At 47.4% G+C, this 21,946-nt stretch overlaps 1 protein-coding gene across 9 annotated transcripts in view; it reads right to left on the reverse strand.

The window, feature by feature from the left end:
- COL20A1 (collagen type XX alpha 1 chain) overlaps nt 1–21,946 on the reverse strand; it is a 122,538-nt gene that overhangs the window by 63,957 nt on the left and 36,635 nt on the right. For all 9 annotated transcript variants that reach the window (XM_075901041.1, XM_075901042.1, XM_075901045.1 and 6 more), the window contains exons 10-16: nt 17,633–17,797; nt 15,541–15,713; nt 13,570–13,699; nt 10,830–10,972; nt 5,971–6,094; nt 4,864–5,003; nt 3,868–3,997 (exon numbers count right to left, since the gene is read on the reverse strand). In XM_075901041.1, coding sequence (XP_075757156.1) covers nt 3,868–3,997; nt 4,864–5,003; nt 5,971–6,094; nt 10,830–10,972; nt 13,570–13,699; nt 15,541–15,713; nt 17,633–17,797 — 1,005 coding nt within the window. The remainder of the gene's footprint in view (nt 1–3,867; nt 3,998–4,863; nt 5,004–5,970; nt 6,095–10,829; nt 10,973–13,569; nt 13,700–15,540; nt 15,714–17,632; nt 17,798–21,946) is intronic.

The raw sequence follows: 21,946 nt of genomic DNA on the forward strand, positions 1-21,946 counted from the left end.
AATGTTTGAGATTTGCCCGGATGGCTTTTATCCTCCTCCCCCTCGCCCACTGGGTCTGCTCTCTGTGAGTAGTCTAGCACAGACGTGCTTTAAGCCTGGATGCACAGATACCCACCCCGTTCTGAACTGCATAGCCCTCCCAGTTTGGTGTGCTCACTTCAGGGGAGGTGACAAAGCCCTGTGGAAAGGATTTTAACCAGGCTGCATGTTTACTAGTCAAATTACATTCAAGGTTCCTGCTGGGGGACTGCCCAGTGCAGTCACTTGACAGCCCCTTGATCCTTTGCCAACTCTTGGGGTGCTCCCATCAGGAGGGGGGTATAATCTGTCATTGCACTAGGAGGTTGGGAGGGGGGGAGTGCGGGAAACCAGCAAACCAGAAACAAATCTGAGCTCTGGGCTCCTATTCTGGCTGCAAATCTCAGTAGGCCTCCAGCCCACTCTGGAAGTCCTGGGGGATGGAAAATCTCACAGGGCGCAGGCTGTGCTGGCCTTTTCACCCGCTCCCCTCACGGAAGTCACCAAACTCTCCCCCCGCTAGGCCTGGGGCCTTGTCTGAATTGTATAACTAACCAGCAGCGTGCAAATTAGGCCCTCAATGAGGTTCAGTGTTGGCAGACCCATCCACCTACACATTGGGATTTTACACTTGACTGTTCCACTTAAAAGTTGAATCCTGGTAGGTTAGTAACACAAGGCGTCCAATCAGGAATCAGAACGAATACCACATGACTTAAGCATCCGCTCAGGTGCCAAATATCTTCACTCTGCAAAGCAGCAATTAGTCACTGTAAAATCCAGGAATCATTTCAAATCCTGAACGAATGTCTGCATTTCACAGTCTGTTGGTGGATGATTCGCAAATGGGAAAGCAGGAAGAATTAGCTGAATACTTTAATCTTTGCAAATTATTTACCCAGACCTAGCAGTGACCCATTAAGCCCCATAGAATAAGAATTAAGGCTTCTGTGTGTCTGTTTTTCCCCTAAAATTGTGAGACTTATTCTGCATTTCAATTCTGCCCTATTCTGGTGATTGGGAAGCAAGGAGAGATGCATGTTGAGGAATAGGCCAGAAACAGGGATCAGAAACAGAAAGTGCTGAAGGAGGAAGGGACATGATTTTGGCAGGGACAAAAATTCAATTCATATGGGAAGAGGCAAGAAAGTGAATGAAGGTGAGACCCTCAGATGGATGGGGGCAGTTAGAGGGGTGGAAGGAAAGAGAACAGCATAAAGAGGAAAAAAATGACCAGAGAAAGGGAGAAACCAGAGGAAAAGGGAGAAATAAGAGGATAACAGCAATCAACTGGTTAAAGGGGATAGAAAATAATTGAAAGGTAGCGGGATAACTGGAGAATAGATTTGAGATGGAAGAAGTGGGGATTCTGTTTAGTCTGCAGAAGCGAAGAGTGAGGGGGGATTTGATAGCAGCCTTCAACTTCCTGAAGGGAAGTTCCAAAGAGGATGGAGAGAGGCTGTTCTCAGTGGTGACGGAGGGCAGAACAAGGAGCAATGGTCTCAAGTTGTGGTAGGAGAGGTCCAAGTTGGATATTAGGAAAAACTATTTCACTAGGAGGGTGGTGAAGCACTGGAATGGGTTACATAGGGAAGTGGTGGAGTCTCCATCCCTAGAGGTGTTTAAGTCTCGTCTTGACAAAGCCCTGGCTGGGTTGATTTACTTGGGACTGGTCCTGCCTAGAGCAGGGGGCTGGACTTGATGACCTTCTGAGGTCTCTTCCAGCTCTATGGTTCTATGATTCTATGATTGAAAGAGACCAAAGAAAAGGGAGAAGACTCACAGCCTTTGACTGGGGGTATGTCTACACTACCCTCCTAATTCGAACTAGAAGGGTAATGTAGGCATACCGCACTTGCAAATGGAGCCCGGGATTTGAATTTCCCGGGCTTCATTTGCATAAGCCGGGCACCGCCATTTTTAAATCCCGGCTAGTTCGAACCCTGTGCCGCGCGGCTACACGCGGCACGGAGTAGCTAGTTCGGATTAGGCTTCCTAATCCGAACTAGCTGTACTCCTCATTCCACGAGGAGTACAGCTAGTTCGGATTAGAAGCCTAATCTGAACTAGCTACTCCGTGCCGCGTGTAGCCGCGCGGCACGGGGTTCGAACTAGCCGGGATTTAAAAATGGCGGCGCCCGGCTTATGCAAATGAAGCCCGGGAAATTCAAATCCCAGGCTTCATTTGCAAGTGCGGTATGCCTACATTACCCCGCTAGTTCGAACTAGCGGGGTAGTGTAGACATACCCTGGCAGGGTTATTTATTAATTCTAGTGTTGTTATATCCCCTGCAGGAAAGGGATGACTGTATTTATCTACTTCTCTTGCAGAGTTTTCCCATACAAATGAGATGCATACACTATGGAACTGAATGAAGCTTTCAATGGTGCAACCTGGGGGTGCCCCTGGCCCCACCTCACACTGATATACTGCAAGAAGCCTGTGCCAAATCTTTCTGGAGCTGTTACAAAGCTCTCCTGGAGGTCAAAGGCTCCATCCCATTAACAGTCCCTTGACTGCCCGGCATTACATTTAGCAGCTAATAGAAGAAAGTTGGTCCCACTTGGGGTTCAGTTTCCTGGGTGCTGAGCTTTCAGAACTGGGTCCTCCTAGAGCTGAAGTGTCTGCATTGCTCTGCGAGGATAGCGGGGGGGGGGGGGGGCAGACTTACCCCAACTCTGTGCCATCTCTGGGGGGATACCAGAGATCTGGCCCAGCAGGACAGGGTGGTGGGAGGGTCCCAGAGAGAAAGAAGGCAGTTGTCTGTGGTGTGATCAGCACACCGGGGAACAACCCCAAGGGGATTTCTGTGATTGCACCACTCACCATTGCATCTATAAACAAAATCAGGATTTGACCCACAGACTTCACTGAGGGCAAATTCTCCCAATAGAGCCGGGTTGGAAAACCTGCCTGGGAGTCGCATGTGGCCCACTGGGGTTCTATGGGTAGCCCATGAGACATTTTGTTTACTGCTGCCCATGCACAGGGTTGCCAGACTCTGCTGGTTACTGAAGTGACACACAAGTAAAGCAAGGCCACGGGACGTGAGGTGCGTGCTGACTGCCCACAGCATTGACTGTGAGAGCCGGGCGCTCCTGCCGCATCCAGTCAGAGCCCTGCTACGGTTCCATCAGCAACCCCTGCACATTCTAAGTCCACCAACTCAGTGAGCAAAACTACCCTGTCCCGAGAGACCATCTTAGTTATGACAATCTTGCGGCCCACTGAGACAAAGGAAGCCACTCATGCGGCCTACTCTCTAGCCTAAGTTGCCCCTCACTACAGTGGAGGATCACGTATAAGTGACATTTTCTCCAATCTATGGATTATCCAGATGGTTACTGAAGATCATCCAATGCCTAAAAGGTTCGTTTCAAGGCTACCAATAGACCGATAAAGATCTCCCAATAAAATGTCTTAAAGCATCATGAGAGTGACTGGCAACATACCCTGTTTAGAAGGCTCCTAAAGCAATCTATCCAATGAAGGGGTTGAACCCCAATAAGAACCAGGTCTGGGCTAATGAGACATTTGACCACACTAGGCTGGATTTTGCCCAAGTTTGATGAGAAAAAACCTGGCCTGATTTGAGCAGAGAGAGAGATAGAGGAGAGATTTACATCGTCAGGTAGAAACCAGGCAGAACTCAACAAATGTCAGATTCAAGTTGCTCTGAGTTCTAAGATGTGTTTGAACTAGAAAGCCCTTGGTGTGAGCATTCCTGAAACTTGGCATCTGGGTCCAGATCTGAACTTTGTTTGACCGGCAACTAAGCACCTATTGTTACAATGGACCGTGGAACAAACCACCTATTGACCCTTCTCTTCTGTCTCAACCCTACTTACACGTGGTAACGTTGCCGGTAACCGGAAAGGAGTTGCCTTCGTCATAAACGGAGCTGACACTTATGAAGTACTGGGTGCGAGAGGACAGAGGTCTCAGCACAGTGGATGACGCATTGCTGGGGACTTGGATCTGCAGAGAAACAGAAACACGAGGGTTAGCAGAGCAACATGGAGCAAGGGCAAAGAGGGTCTTAGGTGGTACAGTTGCCTGGCAGGGAGGTGAGCAGCCTCTCTCTGGAGGGAGCAGAGTTCTTGGCAGCATACTGCGCGATGATGCCTGTTGCACAAAAAGGGGGGGGGGACTTACTTCAAACCACGTGTAGCATGTGATTCCATATGAAGGGTCTGGACTTTTCAGAAGGGCCCATGGAAATGCCTGCACATACCTTCCCACTGTGCTAAAAGGGCAGACAGCCCAGCCCTAACTGTAGGGATCTCCTGTTTCCCTATTAGCCTGTCTTCTTGGCCATGGTAACACCCCTGCACACAGGCCCGCTGATGGGGGGGGCAACGGGGGCAATTGCCCTGGGTTCTGGTGATTTAAAGGGGCCTGAGGCACCTGCCACTTCTGCTGCCACAGTAGCAGCAGCGTTGTCACCTGGGCCCTAGACCCCTTTCAATCACCGCCGGAGTGCTGGGCTGCATCCTCTGAGCAGCGCTAAAGGCTGGGGGGAGGGGTGCACCATGCTCTGGGCAGTGCTGAAGACTGGCTGCCTTTGGCCCCACCCTTTCCACCTTTGGCCCCATCCCTTTCTGTAGTGTGGAGCTGCTCCCCTGGTGTTACCCAGGGGCCCGTGTAGGCCTTCAGCTCCACTGCCTGCATAGGTATAAAGCAACTGAGAATCAAGCCGGACAGGCTGCATTGTGCTCTCGGTCACTCTGGATGTACATGGGTGTTACTCCACAGCCAGGTCACCGGAGAGAAAATTGCATTCCCCCTCCATCCCCAGTCTCCTGGCGTTAGCACACCACTGTGCTCCCTAATCAAGAACTTGCCTCCCTCGCATTGCTCCCTCTGCTGGATACGTAGGTCACACGGTGAGCTCTCACAGCACGTGAAGCTGCTTCCCAGCTGACCTTGACAGACCCGTGGCTGATCTCAGAAAAACTCAGGTGTCCGGGGGGGCTCAGGGCCACTGCAACAATAAATAGCAAGAGGACGTGGTGAAGATTTTTAAGCCTATAATTGTCAAGCCAACTGGTTGCCTCCTGCTGCAATTTCCATTGTAACTGCTGGACTGTGGAATGGAAGAGTTTCTTATTTCATTGTTACATACGGTATATAAGGCCCTGGGAGATGCCTAGTGTAGTGAAAGGGCCAAATTAACTCATCTGCTCCCCAAGATACAAAGAGCTCACACTTTCAGGAACATCTGGATCCTAAATTTGTCCAACAATGGGCCAAATGCACTGGGCTAGACTCTCAGATGTCATGGAGGGGTGTGTGCGGTATGAGAACCCAAGTGGATAAAGATATAGACGCAGGTATGTAACTTCGGTTCTGAATACTCCACATTTGGAGCCACTTTGGATCTAGAGCTGAGCTCATTCTGAATTTCAGGGAGATTCAGTCAGTTGGCCTAGACAGAACCGCTCACTTTCCCAGCCCTATACCCCACGCTAGACTTACCATAAGAAAGCTGAGCATACAACTAGAGGTATCCTCAGAGAGCCACCTATAGATTTAGCACTAGCCATGGAAGAGCAAGCCTGTTTATACACTATGTGAAAAGCACCTGAAGCATCTCAGGCCAGGTCTATACTAGATCCAGAAGGTTGGCTTAAGGTATGCAACTCCACCAACATAAATAACATAGCTGGACTGACATACCTTAAGCCAAGCTTGGTGCTGTCTTCACAGTGGGAGGCCAATGGGAATAAACGTTTCTGTCTGGTGCTGACCAGGGAGGGAGCACTCTCATCATTTGATTTAGCGGGTCTTTACTAGACCCATTAAATCAAATGCCAGAAAATCGATCTCCGGCAATGTAAGTATAGATGTGGCCTTAGTTAATATGCGTCTTGCTATTTGTGCACTATTCATCACACCACTTATGCTCCTGCCTGGGGGTTAATTGAGTAAAAGAAGGAAGCAACACTTACAGGTGGTTTCCTGGATGCTGGTCGGATCACTTGCCTCTTCCCCAGACATTGCGTACACTGCTATAGAGTACTCAGTGCTGGGAGACAGCCCATCCAGCAGAACCTCAGGCTGTTCCACTTTCACCTACCGTAGGATAAAGAGGGATGCTCAGAGAGTTACTCTGTGCTGAGACTCTGCCTCAGTTGGCTCCCCACACCGCCCTTAAACAAACCCAGAGCAAAGCAGGACTGCAGAGACAGGAGACTGAGGCCTTGTCCGATTTTGGGGGTATCCTAGAATCATAGAATCATAGCGCTGGAAGAGACTTCAGGAGGTCATCAAGTCCAGCCCCTGGCCCAAAGCAGGACCAACCCCAACTAAATCATCCCAGACAGGGCTGTGTTAAGCTGGGACTTAAAAACCTCTAAGGATGGAGATTCCACCCCCACCCTAGGTAACCCATTCCAGTGCTTCACTATCCTCCTAGTGAAATAGTTTTTCCTCATATCCAACCTAAACCTCCCCCTACTGTAACTTGAGACCATTGTTCCTCGTTCTGCCATCTGTCATCACTGAGAACAGCTTCTCTCCATCCTCTTTGGAACCCTCCTTCAGAGAGTTGAAGGCTGCTATCAAATCGCCCCTCACTCTTTTCTGCAGACTAAACAAGCCCAAATCCCTCAGCCTCTCCTCGTAGGTCATGTGCTCCAGTCCCCTCATCATTTTGGTTTCCCTCCACTGGACCCTCTCCAATGCGTCCACATCCTTTCTATAGTGGGGGGCCCAGAACTGGATGCAGTACTCCAGATGTGACCACACCAGTGCCAAATAAAGATATGTCCACACTTTAATCCAGGGGACAATTCCCATCTTTAGAAGACAAATTTGCATTGGCTGTCATTGAGCAAAGTTCGCTGCAAATATAATGTAACCATAGCAGCATGAACTGCAGGACAGGCTAGCTACTCTAGGTACACGGCCACCGGGTTTGGGTGAATTTGTACTCAGGATGGCTAACTCACACCACTGCTTGCTGTTGCTCACATGACTATGACTACACTATTTCTAGCCTGATAGCTCAATGAATGCTGGCATGAGTATGTCTTCTCCAGCTTGGAATGGTACCCCCAGTTCCAGCTGGAAGACACTGCTCTAGAGGATACTTGTAACATTCTTCTCTCCTCATGCAGCTACATTGCTGGGGTCTGTTCTTCTCAGCAGCTCAGCCCAATAGACCTCACAGCACAGGATATGCAAACTCTGGAGTGAGAGGGGAATTTCTCCCCTGAATGTGTTTTCCACCCCCAAAATGCCAAACCAGCTCATGAGAAAAGGTAGGTTTCAACACATTTTCCAACTGAAACCAAATTTTTAAAAAAAGTTGAAGCATCCCGGTCTGATATTTTCTCAACAAAAATGTTTAAATTTAACTTAATTTATACTTTAAAACTGGTTAAACAAACTAAAAAGGGTCAAAATCAAGTCAAGATGCTTTGGTTCCTTTTCAAGGAGAGGCAGAATCGTCATCTGTCTTGCATGGTTTAGGCACAACAAATTCTGCATCTTGGCAGGGGGTTAGGTTGGAGGACTCTTCTGGTCCCTTCTAACACTGTGTTTCTATGATTGAAACATGCTGGAATTCTTGTCAGTCTGTGTGTGTCTAAACTACATGGCTCCATTGATGGAGCCATGTAGATTAGGCTGATCAGCAAAGGGAAATGAAGCCGCTATTTAAATAATCGCAACTTCATTTAAATTTAAATGGCTGCCACGCTGAGCCAACAAAGCTGATCAGCTGTTTGTTGGCTCAGTGCGCTAGTCTGGACGCTCCCCTGCCGACCTGAAAGCCCTTTATCGACCTCCCCGTTATGCCTTGTAGGATGAGGTTTACCAGGGAGGTCGATAAAGGGCTTTCATGTTGGCAGGGGAGCCTCCAGACTAGCACGCTGAGCTGACAAACAGCTGATCAGCTGTTTGTCGGCTCAGCGCGGCATCCATTTAAATTTAAATGAAGCCGCGATTATTTAAATCGCGGCTTCATTTCCCTTTGCCGAACAAACAAATCTACATGGCTCCGTCAACGGAGCCATGTAGTTTAGACATACCCTCTGTCAGGTCATGAACATTTTAGATATTTTTTTGTCCCAATTGGATAGAGGAAACTTTTTTGAAATCTCAAAAGTACTTGAGAAATCCACTTGCTACCCAGCTCAACTATACATTAGCACAGGAGTGGGCAATAATTTTTGATGGAGGGGCCATGCCAAGATTTTGGTAGGTGGTCAAGGGCTGCACTTTTCTATGGAGGAGGCATTGGATTTGGGGGTTGGATGCTGAAGGGAGCTCGGGGTAAGGGACTGTGGTGCAGGAGAGGGTGTGAGGTCTGAGAGGGAGAATAGGTGAAGGAAAGGGATGTGATCTGGGGCAGGGGATTGGGGTGCAGGGTTCATGAGGGGGTCTGGGTGCAGGAAAAGGATTCTGGCCTCAGGGTGGTTTTGGGAGGGGTGCAGGGTCTGGAAGGAAGTTGGGGGGAGGGAGGGTTTGGGGTGCTAGAGGCAGGCTGTGGCTGAGAGGTGCTTATCTAAAAGGGTGCTCCCTTTTATCGGCACTGGTCCCTGCTTCAGAGGTGGGCATGGGATGGATCAAAAGGCTTGGTGGGACCAATCCGGCCCGCAGGCCTTATCTTGCCTGCCTCTACATTAGCATCTTCCCCCGTTCACCACATCATGCCTTTGCAGAAGGGTGTACAACTCAGCTAACTGGAACTGAATGCCAATGCAGTTTGCTTAGGCTAGGGGTGGTAGAACTACAGTGGAGAAAGTGATGGTTATTTTTTCCTGAAAAATACTTAATTGGAATACCACATTATTTTTAATTTTCATTACATAGGTTCAAATTTTCCTCAAAAAGCTAAAAAATACCAGTGTACTGAAAACTGGTATTTTAAGCAAAAACTGAACCGTTCAATCATTTTTTTAAAAACCAAAAAGAAATTTTCTACTGGAAAAAATAAATAGATGACCAATTTTCAGTCAGCTCTAAATAGAATCTAGTAGCCCAAATCACATGTCAGGGATAAGATACAACAGCAGTTAAAAAATAAATCTGATTCCTTCTGAGCATGAAGAAAGCATCAGAACAGTCATATCGCCATCTCTTTCATTCGCAGAGGTTCAGCACAGAAAAACATCACAGCACAATGATTAGGGGAGGAGATGTATTCACACAGGGTCCAGCTGTGTAACTGAACGGTCTCTAAAATTCCACTGATGGCAAAGTTATTAACCTGCCAAAGCCCAAACAGGGTGCCACTGGTGAACAAGTCACAGGATAGAACAAACAGCTGCCGAAAAGAGTTTTCACAGTCTCACCAATCGACATTTGTGATGCAAAAGGCTTTTCCATTAGAGATGAATTTGGATCAGTGCAAAGAATGTGAGATTCCATTTCCTGAGATAGACTTGAAGAGTGATGCTTGCAGAAGAAAAAAAACCTCAACAACAAAAAACAAAAACAAAACAAAAAACAAAACAAAACAAAACCCCTTTTCCTTGACCTTCTCATTTCTGTACTTGTTCATTACAGCAAGATTGCCACCACCTACTGTCTCCAGAGCAGAACTGCACCCGGGCACAGGCAGCCTGGTTTGCAATGCTAATTCTTGCAAAACCCAGACAGCAAAATGTAACTTAAGAAACATTCGCGGAGTTTTTCATGGAAAGATGAATTTGGTGGGGTGAGAAGCATTGGCCAGACACACTGAGTTCATTACTCTTATTTTGGATGGCCCAGAGTTTCAGTGCTTTAATTTCTGCATCAAGCCGGTGGGATAATCATGGAACTGCCCAGGTCCATATACAAAAAATGACCTTTCGCCCATCCCAATATCAAATCTGAAAGACACCATTTCCATACTGCAATGCTGAGCAAAGTGTAGTGCAAGCATGAACGACTGAACCTTCAGAGCAACCCTGGGTTGCAAGTGCTATGAGCCCCCATCTTGATAGGTGGGGATACCAAAGCAGAGCCATTACACAACTTGCCCAGGGCCACCTAGGGAATAAGTGGCAGAGACTCGGAAAGCTTGGCTCCCAGACTCAGGTTCCACTAACTAGACCCACATTACTTCTCAACTCTGAGCAAGGAGATCGTAGACTTTTTTGACAATATGTTAACCTCTAGGTCCCTCATTGGAGAGGTTTGAGACCGATCCTTGAATGATTTGAGAGCCCCCTTTCTCCTTCTTTCTACTGGATGGTATTATTTCAGGTGTATCTAAAGCCGTAAGTGTCGTATTTAAGTAAGTACCTAAAAACTGACCTGCCCGACGGACATTTTCAGACCAAAACATTTTTTCATTTTTGTTTGGCAAATGACTAGGGCTCTGGCCTGGGGCTCAGGAGACAAGGTTCAATTCCCCAGTCTGCCACTAGCATGCAATATGATTTTGGGCAAGTCGCTTCCTTTCTGTGCCTCAGTTCCCCCATCTGTAAAATGGAAATAATAATACTGACCTCCATTGTAAGACACTTTGAGATCTACCGGTGTGAAGTGCTCTATAAGAGCCATGGATTGTTATTGCTAAAGATGGGCTCATTCCACCACAGTTTGGATCCAGATACAAATTCTCTTTAATTTTAACTTTCATCCCAGGACTTACACTTAGCCTTTTACAGAACTAGAGGGTAGCCAGGATGTTTTCCCCCAGATCTGAACCTTCCCAAAGCCTGTATGGATTCAGATCTACTTTGTCTTAGAGGAGATTTAAATGAAAGTCAATTATGTATCTCTCATGCAATGCTGGGGTTTAAGTTTGGGCCCCGTATCCCTGGCTATTCCCAGCAAGGCACAAGGAAAAGCTGTAACTCCCCAGCTCTACCTCTTTGGTATCATCCTCCGCTCCGTTGGGGGCTGCTGAACAGAGCACCAGGTACTGCGTAGCTCCACTTGCTGGCTGCCAGCTCAGTCTCAGGCTGTTGTGGCTCACTTCGGATGCTCTCAGGGAAAGGGGTGGTGACAAAGCTACTCAGATGGAGCAAAAACAGAAAAAGGTTTACAAGGAAGTTGAGCATTTCTGTATGTAAATCCCTCCCCCACCCACACACACACACAGAGATACCCATGCACACCAAGATTCCAGGATAGCAAATCACAGCAGTGCATCAGAGCAGGTAAGGGAAAGCTATTTGGGGAGATATGTGTCTGATGCTTCTATAATAGAGCCTTATTGGGGTTTCCGTTAGGCATATAAGTCTTCGACGTGTGAAACAAAGACGCATATCACTCCCAGGCTATGGCTACACTAGGAAGGGTTGGCGACAAAGTTGCTGTCGACATGCAAAAGTCGCCAAAAGTGAAAATCGGTCAAATTGGTTTTTCTGCCCCCATTGTCGACATTTCATGGCCACATTGCAAACACCCTGTCGACAGACAAAGCAAAGCAATGTGGGTAAACATCCTACAGTGCAGTATTGTGGGAAGGCAGAGCTGATCCCTGTGCTTCTCAGGATTCCCTAGGAGCTCTGTGAGCTCTCCGTGCTGAGGAATGTCAAAGCAACACAGCAGCCTCTCCAGCCCTCCCCCTGCAGCAGCAGTGTTCCTACCGCTGTGTGCCTAGTGCAGGGCAGAACAGAAGCATTCTAATTATTTGTTCTTTGTTCCCTAAATAGAGCAGCTCACTCAGCTGTCAAACACTGCCCGAAGCTTTGAAAGGGGAGGAGTGCATGCACGCGGGGCAGCAGAGATCACAAAATACTGAGCAGAGCCATCAGGGCAAGCATAGTGGGATACTGGCAGAAGCCAGTTCTCTCTACGAAACAAACAGCAGAGCTCACACTGGTTCTTTGTCAACCATAAAGGGAGGGAGAAAGACAAAGTCTCTTGCAGGGCTGGAAGTTATTTGTTGACAAACCTGGGTATTTTTCCCACCAAAAGTCTCATTGTAGTATAAACACTCTTACAGTTTTGTTGCCAAAAGGCAGTTTTTGGTGACAAAATGTGCCAGTGCAGACGAGGCCCCGGGCACAATCATTCCTTGTCATGTGCTCTTTTAACACCAAATTTTCCTTCAAGAGAAACATGGTTTAGCAAACTTTAGCAATGAAAAGGAATAATTCAGAGAGTGAGTACCAGGACTTAGGAACCTTCAGACAAACTTGACAATGGTTAGGCAACTGAGACGACTTCCTATCACACCAAACAATATTGTCTCATTATTTCCTTGTACTTCCCTGACTATCTTTATCTACCCGTTGTTGTTTGTAAGATCTTTGGGGCAAGTGTGTGTGTGTACACACACCACTTAATACAATTGTGTCTTGGTCTATGCTCCCTCTAAATTTTTTCCACCCAAGTGCAGAATAAATTGTGTTATGTGCACTGAAGCATGTGTGGATGTGCACCACCAGTAGAGACACATGCTGCCAGCTGTGGGCACTGAGGGTGCTCTGCTAATCACTTGGGTGACATTTGAAACTGTCATCGGTGGCTGACCAAGCGCTCAGCTTACAGTGCTCTGGTTTATGCTTGGATTGCCTAGACACTTCCACAATACAAATTAATAATCATTTGGAACTCAGAGTAAAAAATCAGAAGCAACAGGATCAACATTTAAATTTCTTGAAATCTATAGAGTCACAGCTGGGCAAATTAAAGGCACAGCTTGCTCTTGAATAGCGGTACCTGGAACACATGTCTCTCCTGTGGCTTGTCTCTGTCTTTGCAAGTTTCAGCAGTCAACACAGAGTTCTTTCCCCTGGCTCACGCCAATCAGCCCTGGTCCATCTCAGTGTTTAACTGCATGAATGCATTTTCAATGTCTAGGCTTACATTTGGCCCCGTCTTGACCCTTCAGGGGATGTACTGGGGAAACGTACAATTATTTGGGGAAACTTTCAATTATTGCACCACAGAGGAATAGCAAGGATCTCCGACATTTTAAAAGCAGAGCAGCCATGGGCACACAAACCGGAAAAGAAGCACACAAGAGAAGGGGGTGTAGAAAAATGAACAAGCATGTGCAATGTGCTGCCAGTCACATGATACCATAAAATTCCTGAGATTGACCGTCATTCCACTAGCATTGTAGCATTCAGCCCAGAGACCGTAATCCGGGCATGGAAGAGTATGGAATACATGAAGGTATAATTACAAAAAAATGTTTAAAAAATCTTGATGCTGAGTCCAGTATATCTGACTAACATTTTTTCTTCCTGACAGGTTGATAAATAGCAGATGTTCTCCCCAAAGGAAGAGAACATATCCCCATAACTGTTTATGGTCCAACATTATCTCCAGAAGTTCTGATTTACCTCTCAGTCATTCAAAGACACTTACCGGAGTCAAAGCGGGGGGTTGCCTGATACTACAAGATTCCCCCGCACACTTTTTTCTTACACAGAACATTGTGTTTATCCATAGCCTGCTTAAAGAGCTTACCCAGACATCCCTACACATGAGCCAACCACTCAGGAGCTGGGTGAAATGGTCAGGAGATCAGCAAAGAGAAATGGGGTTTGAGGAAGGGGGTGAAAGGTGCTTGGGGAAGAGAAGAGAGAAGTTGCCCAAAGCAGAGAGGGATGCAGTAAAGGTGAGACTAGCGCCCTCTAGCCATGACCTACATGTCGAGGTCATGCCTCTGAGCCCATCTCCAATGGCATTTTCATAAATAGGAAACACCGAAACCAGGTATTCTGTGTGCGAGGTCAAGTTGACAAGCTGGGTGGAGGAGGCAGATCCATCTAGAACGACCTGAAAACACAGGGAAAGGTGGTAAGAAGTTAACGACATCAGGAGTGCTGTAGCAGAGGAAGCAACCAGACCCAACTCTACCTAGTGACCATGCTGTACCTTGGACATGAAAACTGACTGCCCTTGTAACTTCATACAAGCGCATGTTACCCTAGGGGACTTCTTACCTGCCCCAAATAAAGGAATAAGAGGCTATAATGGAGCAGCTGCCCCACTCTGGCAGGGAAAAGGTTAAAAGCAGGTGGGAGGGAACCTGTGCAACCGTGGCCAATCAAGGCAAAGGGACAAGTCAGCCAATCGGGGCCAGCCTGGGCACTCTAAAAGGCTGCAGGGCTGAGGGGAGCTCAATTGGGCCTGACTAGCAAGGGAGAAGCACCTTGGACAGAGCGGTGCTGGGCAGGCTCAGGGGAGCAGAGAGAGGGAACTGATAGCTGCCAGACTGTCAAGTCCTGTGGCCTGGATACAGGGGCTGAGAAGGTGCAAGAGTCAGAGAGAAGCATCCTGGGGACATGGGGAGTGATGGCAGGCAGGAGATGGCTGCTGCTAGAGGTACCTTGATTGGGACCCAGAGTAGTGGATGGGCCTGGGTCCCCCCCTTCCCTCTTGCATGGCATCTTGTCACCACAGAGCGTGGCCACTGTGGCTTGCCACTGAAAGGAGGCACTAGACTTTGGGGCTGCAGTTGGCCTCTGAGGCAGGTGACTGGACGAAGGGCTGCTGGTACCCCCTCAAGGGGAAGAGAACGGAGAGGGGGGCAGTCTCCTGAAGCAGACGCTGTGGTGCTGGGAGCAACGTGGGCCCAGCTACAGAAGGCAGAGACAGGAGAGCGGAGTGACAATGGGCAAAGCACAGTGCACTCCATGGGCAACTGAGCTAATTCCCACCCTGACCAGCAGGAGGTGCCATGGTGACACATTGTACCCGTTGCAGATGCCTTCAATAAAATAAAAAAAGCTTTTTAGTGTGTTTGTTTTTCTGAGCCACAGCATCTACCCTGGGTAACCGGCTTATGCTCAGTGGGAGCTACCACTCCGCTAGAGACATCACCCCCTCCCCATACTACCAATGGGAACTAGCTCCATTATTTAAGCTAGTTGCCCCAACTTTCTAGTAGCTGGGGGAATAAACTCTCTTGAGATGGCCATGGCAGCAGGCCAGGAAAGGAGAATGTAAGCCAATGCAGACTAAGTAATCTGGATGGCAGCTTAGAGGGACACAGAATCTGCTTCCCTCTAGTACTTTGCAATCACAGCAACTCATTGTCACAGGAGGAATAGGCCAAAGCGTGTAGCAGCTACGCAGGGAATTGCAAACCTGTACTTCTGCCCAGGTGGAAGCCTATCGTGAAATGAATGCAGGCGTATACTTACTGGGCCAAAGACTGACCAACCGCACACAAGTCAATGGAGTTCTACAGTTGTAACGGAGGAAGAACTACCAATAGCAAGACCCTAAAAGTTTCAGCCTAGAAATAAGACCCAGACTTATTTCTAGGATTCCAACCGAATGCAAGATACTTTACAGATAAGAATGGAGGGAAAATTCCTGCCCCAAAGAGCCTACAATAAAAAAAATCACCTACACAGGAGGTGAAGAGGGTGGCATAAGGGAGACAAAAAATCAGCATAAGCATGACCAAAAAGCACAGCCCTTGTCATTTCCAATCAGCGGGCTGATAATATTGACATGCACCTCAGATTAAAAATCATCACACACTAAGCACCCAACAACTGTTGACTTCTGAAGAGAGCGCTGTGCTTAACCATTTTTTACGGCTATTCAAACCTGTCCAAGTCTTCCCTAGTTTCCAGCCACACACACATGCAAACAGGCTCTCTGACCTCTTGGGGAATTCCACCCCTGGAGGGGTAATATACAATTCTGTACTTCTTCGGCTGTCTTAGCGGAGGGGTCCAAGTAAGCTGCATGCTTCTGGAAGTCACCTCTGATATGATAAGGTTGGTGGGGCTCAGATGGGGACCAGTAGTGACTGAGATATTTTTCACGGGACTGCCTATGAGTTTAAAAAAACCGTGTTACTTTCTCACGTTATCTTAACGTGCCAAATGCACTTTCTGCTTTATAAAATGAAGTGACATCCTAATCCAGTTACAGCCTTCTTCCTTACATGTATAGGAAGTGTTCCAGCTTACCACGAAATACACATTTAAAAATTGGTCCGTGGGAAGACTATACAAATCCCATTATGAACAAATTGAGTGTTTTGTTGGAGGCTGTGATATATTTTACATTTGAGCATAAGTCACTGCCCATCGATTCAACAGACAGGGCTCAGCAGATGCCAGTTCCAAAGGTTTTGCCAGAAAACAATCTTTTTTAAAAAAAGAACAGCCCATTTGCTCTGGACGATCTCAGGCCTGAGGAAAAATGGATCTAAGTACATGAAACCAGATACTGATCGATATGGAAGAGATCAATGGTTTTGTGAAATTCCAAACCCACTTGAATAAAGGTGCACTTGAAAGTTGAGTTCTCCCATTCTATTTCAGGAGAAGCCATGAAAAAAAATGAGCAGAGGTTTAAAAATTGGGGAGGGGGGAATCACGCAAATATCTAGTTCAGCCTAGGTCTAGTTTCTCTAGCTAAAAATAAACCACCACGATTATTTTTAATTCTCCCTTGGAAATTTAGGGCTTGAAATACAGGTGAAAAAAGGCTCATGCTCAATAATTTTGCAATCTCTCCAGCCCTCCCCCCCCCCAAAAAAAAAAGCCAAAAGTGATCACAAAGGAATCCTTCACTTTGGACAGCTCCAGGATGAGCTAAAAAGGCAGCGGCGCAGCCGCATAAGGAGAGTTTGGAAGAGACCAAGTTGAGAATACATGTGCATGAGATGGATAAGATGGGATATGTCTAGACTGCAAGCCTCTTTCAAAAGAGCATCTAGACTACAACCAGTACTTTCGAAACAGCAAGTCACTTTTTCGAAAGAGAGCACCCAGGCAGTCTGGATGCTCTCTTTCGAAAAAGCACAGATTGCATTACATAGCACCTTTTTTTGAAAGAGTATTTTAAAAAAAAAGGCGTTATTCCTCATAAAACGAGGTTTTCTGCGGTCGAAAAAACTGCCGCCTTCTTTCAATTTACTTTTGAAAGAACACGGCAGTAGTCGAGACGCAGGGGAAGTTTTTTTTTTTTTTTTTAAAAGTCCCCTTTTTTTGAAAAAAATCCTGTAGTCTAAACACACACTTGGACGGGTAAGTCCCGCTCCACTCTCCACCCCAGTGATTTTCTCTGTTATTTATATACAGTACCACCCACTGCATACTTTCCAACTGCCCCCCAAAAAATCTCCGCCCCATCTGCTCATGATCTAAGGAGTCTCAGAGGGGTAGCCATGTTAGTCTGTAACTTTAAAAACTGTAGTCCTGTGGCACCTCAAAGACTATCAAAAATATATATAGTCTCGTGCGCTTTTGTGGGCAAAACCCACTTCTTCAGATGAGCTTGAGTGGAGAAGGACCTAAGGAGAGAGGGGAAAGGAAGGGAAACAACACACATTTATATCAATTCATCTCATCGCGGGAGCATGGCAGAAGTGGGTCTTTGAGCGGGACTTTAGCACAGCGAGGGCAGAGAGCTTGCAGATGAACCAAAAGGAGACTGTACCATGCACAGGGGATCACGTGGATGAAGGTGAGTGTGTGTGAGGGAGACAGACAGATGGAGAAGGTGAGAAGTCCTGGCAGAGCAGTTGAGACAAGGAAAGAGGATACAAAGGCAGAGGTGGTGACAATAAGCTGATCCGATGTGACAACAGCTGGGAAGCCAATGGAAGGATCTTAGGAGGTGAATCAAAAGGACAGGTGAGGAAGAGGAGTTTAGTGGATGCATGTGGCAGGCGCTGCAGGGCAGAGAGGGGAAGCCATGATAGCTAGTGGGACCAGACATTCACTGAAGGCTTTCACTCACCTGTGTTTTCACTCTTGAGCTTCTCTTTGATCCTGGTGCACAAGACCCAGGTGAGCCTGCTGACCAGCGAGCTGAGGAGGGGGAAATCCAGCACATTATACACAGTGAGCTCCAGGGGTTCTGATGCCACCTGCCTCAGCTCTGCCTCGTCTGCGTTCTTCACCCCTAAAAAGAGAGTGCAAAGAGCCAGTCAGCTGAGAAAACTCTCAGGAGATGAGCAAGATTCAGGGCCAGAAAAAGGTCTTTCCTCTAATTAATGGCCCTCTTCAAGGGCCCAGTACAAATGCAGTCTCTTGGCAGAAATGCCTCCTAGCCTTCCCCGTGGGGTGGCACTATTCTGCATTGCCCTAGAGGGTTACCTGTAACTACAAGTACAATGTGGCCTTTCAGGAGCAGGTCTTGAATGTGTTTAAATACAGTGGATACAGGAGGTCTTCACAGTTCCAGAAGCAAAACTTGCAAATCCTAATCTAATCCCTTGTATCCTGTTGCTGCAGGCCTGGCTACCACGGGGACTTAAAATATTTCACTAAAGGACAATCAGAACATATGTAGAAATCAGTGAATGAATAAATAACACTTTGATATTTACGAGGTGCCAGCTTCCCGCACGGAGAATCTGCTGTTCCCTAGAACATAAAGCTCCATCACAAATCCTTGTTATTCTTTCACCACATCCAGCCCCACAGACCATCTGTGCGCAAAGGGGCTGATTCTCTTTTCCTCTGCATCTTGGGTATTCCGTGGCCCATATGGAAACCAGGTCCCAATCTGGAGCGTGTTTTAGTTCTTCTCGCTTGTTTTTTACAGATATAAATGGTGATACATGGTGCAGCACAGTGACGAATCAGGTGCAATACCTGATGTCTGTCGAATGCCTTGTGCTGCCCTTGCACACTGGAAATGCGGAGGGAAGGTCCTGGTGAAATTGGTGCAATTGCAGCATTAAAGAGGGGCCCATGCAGAGACCCCATGTAAGTCAGATGGGGATCCAGCTATTAGCATGCAATCCTCTGGGGAGATTTTTCTCTTGAGATTTGCTTTGCATAACAGGCAAAAAGTAACTAACCAATGCCAATAGAAACAACAAGGAGTTCTGTGGCACTGCAAAGACTTAACAGATTTATTTGGTCATCAGCTTTCATGAGCAAAACCCACTGTCACAAGCCTTGGAGACAGCTGACAGTGGATTTTGCCCATGAAAGCTGATGCCCAAATAAATCTGTTAGTCTTTAAGGCAGTGGTCACCAACCAGTCGATCGGGATCTACCGGTAGATCTTGGAGCCTCTGGCAGGTGATCCTGACAGATGTGGCCAAGAAGCTGACAAGCGCTGCACTGCAGCTGCCCCTCCCCCCACTGCTGAGCATCTCCTGCCCTTTGCCTTGGAACTGTCCCCTCAGGAACCTCCTGCTTTTTGGGCAGGGGAGTGTGAGGAGGGGTACTCATGTCAAGATGCCCCCATTCCCACCCTGTATCCTATCTCCACAGAGCAGAGCGTGGACACAACAGGACTTAGGATGGAGTTTGCTGGCTGCTTTTGGGAGTGAGCCAGGGCAGGGGGGAGCCCACATCCCAAAACCCTACCCCAGTCATGAACTCCCTCCTGCATCCCAAGCCCCTGCCCCAGCCCTGAGCACCCCTGCATCCAAATTCTCTTCCAGAGCCTGCACTTAGAACCTCCTCTGGTACCCCAAGGGCCTGCCCCAAGCTCAGCTCAGAGCCCCTCCCACACTCCAAATCCCTTAATCCAAGATCAGAGCCTGCCCCTCCCCCAACCTGCTGCCCCTGCCCAGTGAAAGTGAGGGAGGATGGAGTGAGCAGGGGGTGGGGCCTCGGAGAAGGGGCACAAAGGAGGTGGGGCAAGGGTATTTGGGTTTGAGGTAGATCTTGGATTGCACTTAAATTAAAGAAGTGATCTCATGCTTAAAAAGGCTGGAGGCCCTGGCTTTAAGGTATATACCTATCTCATAGAACTGGAAGGGACCTTGAGAAGTCATTGAGTCCAGCCCCCTGGCCTTGGGGCAGGACCAAGTATCGTCCCTATATGGCCCCCTCAAGGATTGAATTCACAACCCTGGGCTTAGTAGGCCAATGCTCAAACCACTGAGCTATCCCTCCCCCCCAAGAAGTGCTACAGGACTCCTTGTGTTTGCAGATATGGACTAACATGGCTACCCCTCTGCAACCCAACAGGCAGGGGCGGATATAGGGCAGGGTGAGCGGGGCGGCCGCCCCAGGCCCCGTGCTTCAAGAAGCCCCACGCATGTGCCGTGGCAAAGGGGGGCCCCTCGAAAATGTGCTGCCCTGGGCCCCGCAAAATGGTCATCTGCCCCTGCCAACAGGTATCTTGTATTTAATAAATAAGCTCCTTTTTCCCAGCTGGAGGTGGGATTGGAAATGGATCCAAACCAAAACCTTGAATTAATGCATCCTCACACTTTGGGAAAGATCCAGGTTTGCCCATCTTGACTTGGGCTCCTCTCTAACAGGGATTCACCTCCGTAATTTCTTGCCATATTATTCTTGGGCTAGTGAGTGTTTCCTTGTCTAACCCAGGACCGCTTTTTAGTTCTTGCATTTGTCAAGCTCCTTGCACAGTGAGCTCCTGCTCCATGATTACAGCTCCCAGGCACTGCGGCAATAATTATCCGTGCAGGAAGGTTAAAACTTTCCTCTCTAGAGACTATAACTCAAGCTCTAATGGTCTAGAGCAGTGGTGGACAACCTGTAGCCTGAGGGCTGCATGTGGCCCATGGGGGTTCTGTGCAATGTTCCCTCTAATTTTTCCATCCATATGCAGAAGAAATGTTGTTCCATGCATCGAGGCATGTGTGGATGTGCACCACCATTAGAAACACATGCTGCCGGCTGCAGTTGTGGTGAGTGCACTGCTAATCAGCTGAGTGGCATTTAAATCTCTCCTGAGTAGCCATCCAACTGTCCAGTTCACAGGGAACACCAGTCCCGTGTGGGGGCCGCGAGACATTTTATTTACTGTTGACCACGTGACAGATTCTGCAGGTTTTCATCCATGTAATTTTTTTCCTATTGATATTACTAAAATGACACTTCACGCAAAGCAAGGGCATGTACAGTGAGGTGCGTGCTGATTGCATACAACACTGACCGTGAGAGTCGTGCGCTCTCCTCTGCATCCAATCAAAGCCCTGCTATGGTTTAGTCGGCTCATAAGAACATAAGAACGGCCATACTAGGTCAGACCAAAGGTCCATCCGGCACAGTACCCTGTTTGCTGACAGTGGCCAATACCAGATGCTCAGAGGGAGGGAACACAACAGGTAATGATCAAGCCATCTCTCTCCTGCCATCCATCTCCACCCTCTGACAAACAGAGGCTGGGGACACCATTCCTACCCATCCTGGCTAATAGCCATTTATGGACTTAACCTCCATGAATTTATCTAGTTCTCTTTTAAACTTGTTATAGTCCCAGCCTTCACAACCTCCTCAGGCTCCCCCCACAAATTCTGGCTATGTCAGCACAGTGAGCAAAACGACCATAACCTAGGAGACCATCTTGGTTACGACAATCTAACTGAGTTGAAGAAGCACCATTCACACGGCCCTCTCATTAGCCTAGGTTCCCATCACTGGTCTAGTGCCAAACTACCCAAACACTGAAAACAAGTAAAACAAGGAGAAGGAACCCCGAAATGTCAAAGTTGGCAAAAAAATGAGATGGGCAGGTTTTAAAGTATTATGTAGCAGAAGACACTATTACAGTCAGTGCCTTCATTCAATATATTAAGTCAGGGGTGTCCAAACTTTTTTCAAAGAGGGCCAGATTTGATGAAGTGAACATGCATGAGGGCCGACCATTTTGCCTGACATTCTTTGAACCATTAAAATTAAATGCAAATTAACTATTTTATGCAAAGTTTATTGCAAATGGCATACTTTTCATTTCGTCACATGGATGACAAATCTAAACAGGTGTTAAATCACTCTGCCTTTCATATCTGAAGGCCAGATGAAAAAAAAATCCAGGAAGCTGAAATATATGTCAGGAACATTGTAAAGTACATTACATATTATTGGTAATAAAGGTTGTCTGTCAACTTTTAAGTTCAAAAAATATGAACAGGAATATAACACCAAGTATACATGTGTCCAAATATATTTATAACTGATTTAGACCAACTGACATTAACTGAGATTTTACAATGTATTCATCTCAATACATATGGATTCGTTGGGGGCCATAAAAGATAGATATTGCCAAATTACCTGTGGGGCCGTATTAAACCGGAACACGGGCCGCAATTGGCCCCCGGGCCGGACTTTGGACATG

The sequence above is a fragment of the Pelodiscus sinensis genome, chromosome 18 (assembly GCF_049634645.1).
Source record: "Pelodiscus sinensis isolate JC-2024 chromosome 18, ASM4963464v1, whole genome shotgun sequence".
Classification (NCBI taxonomy): Eukaryota; Metazoa; Chordata; order Testudines; family Trionychidae; genus Pelodiscus; species Pelodiscus sinensis.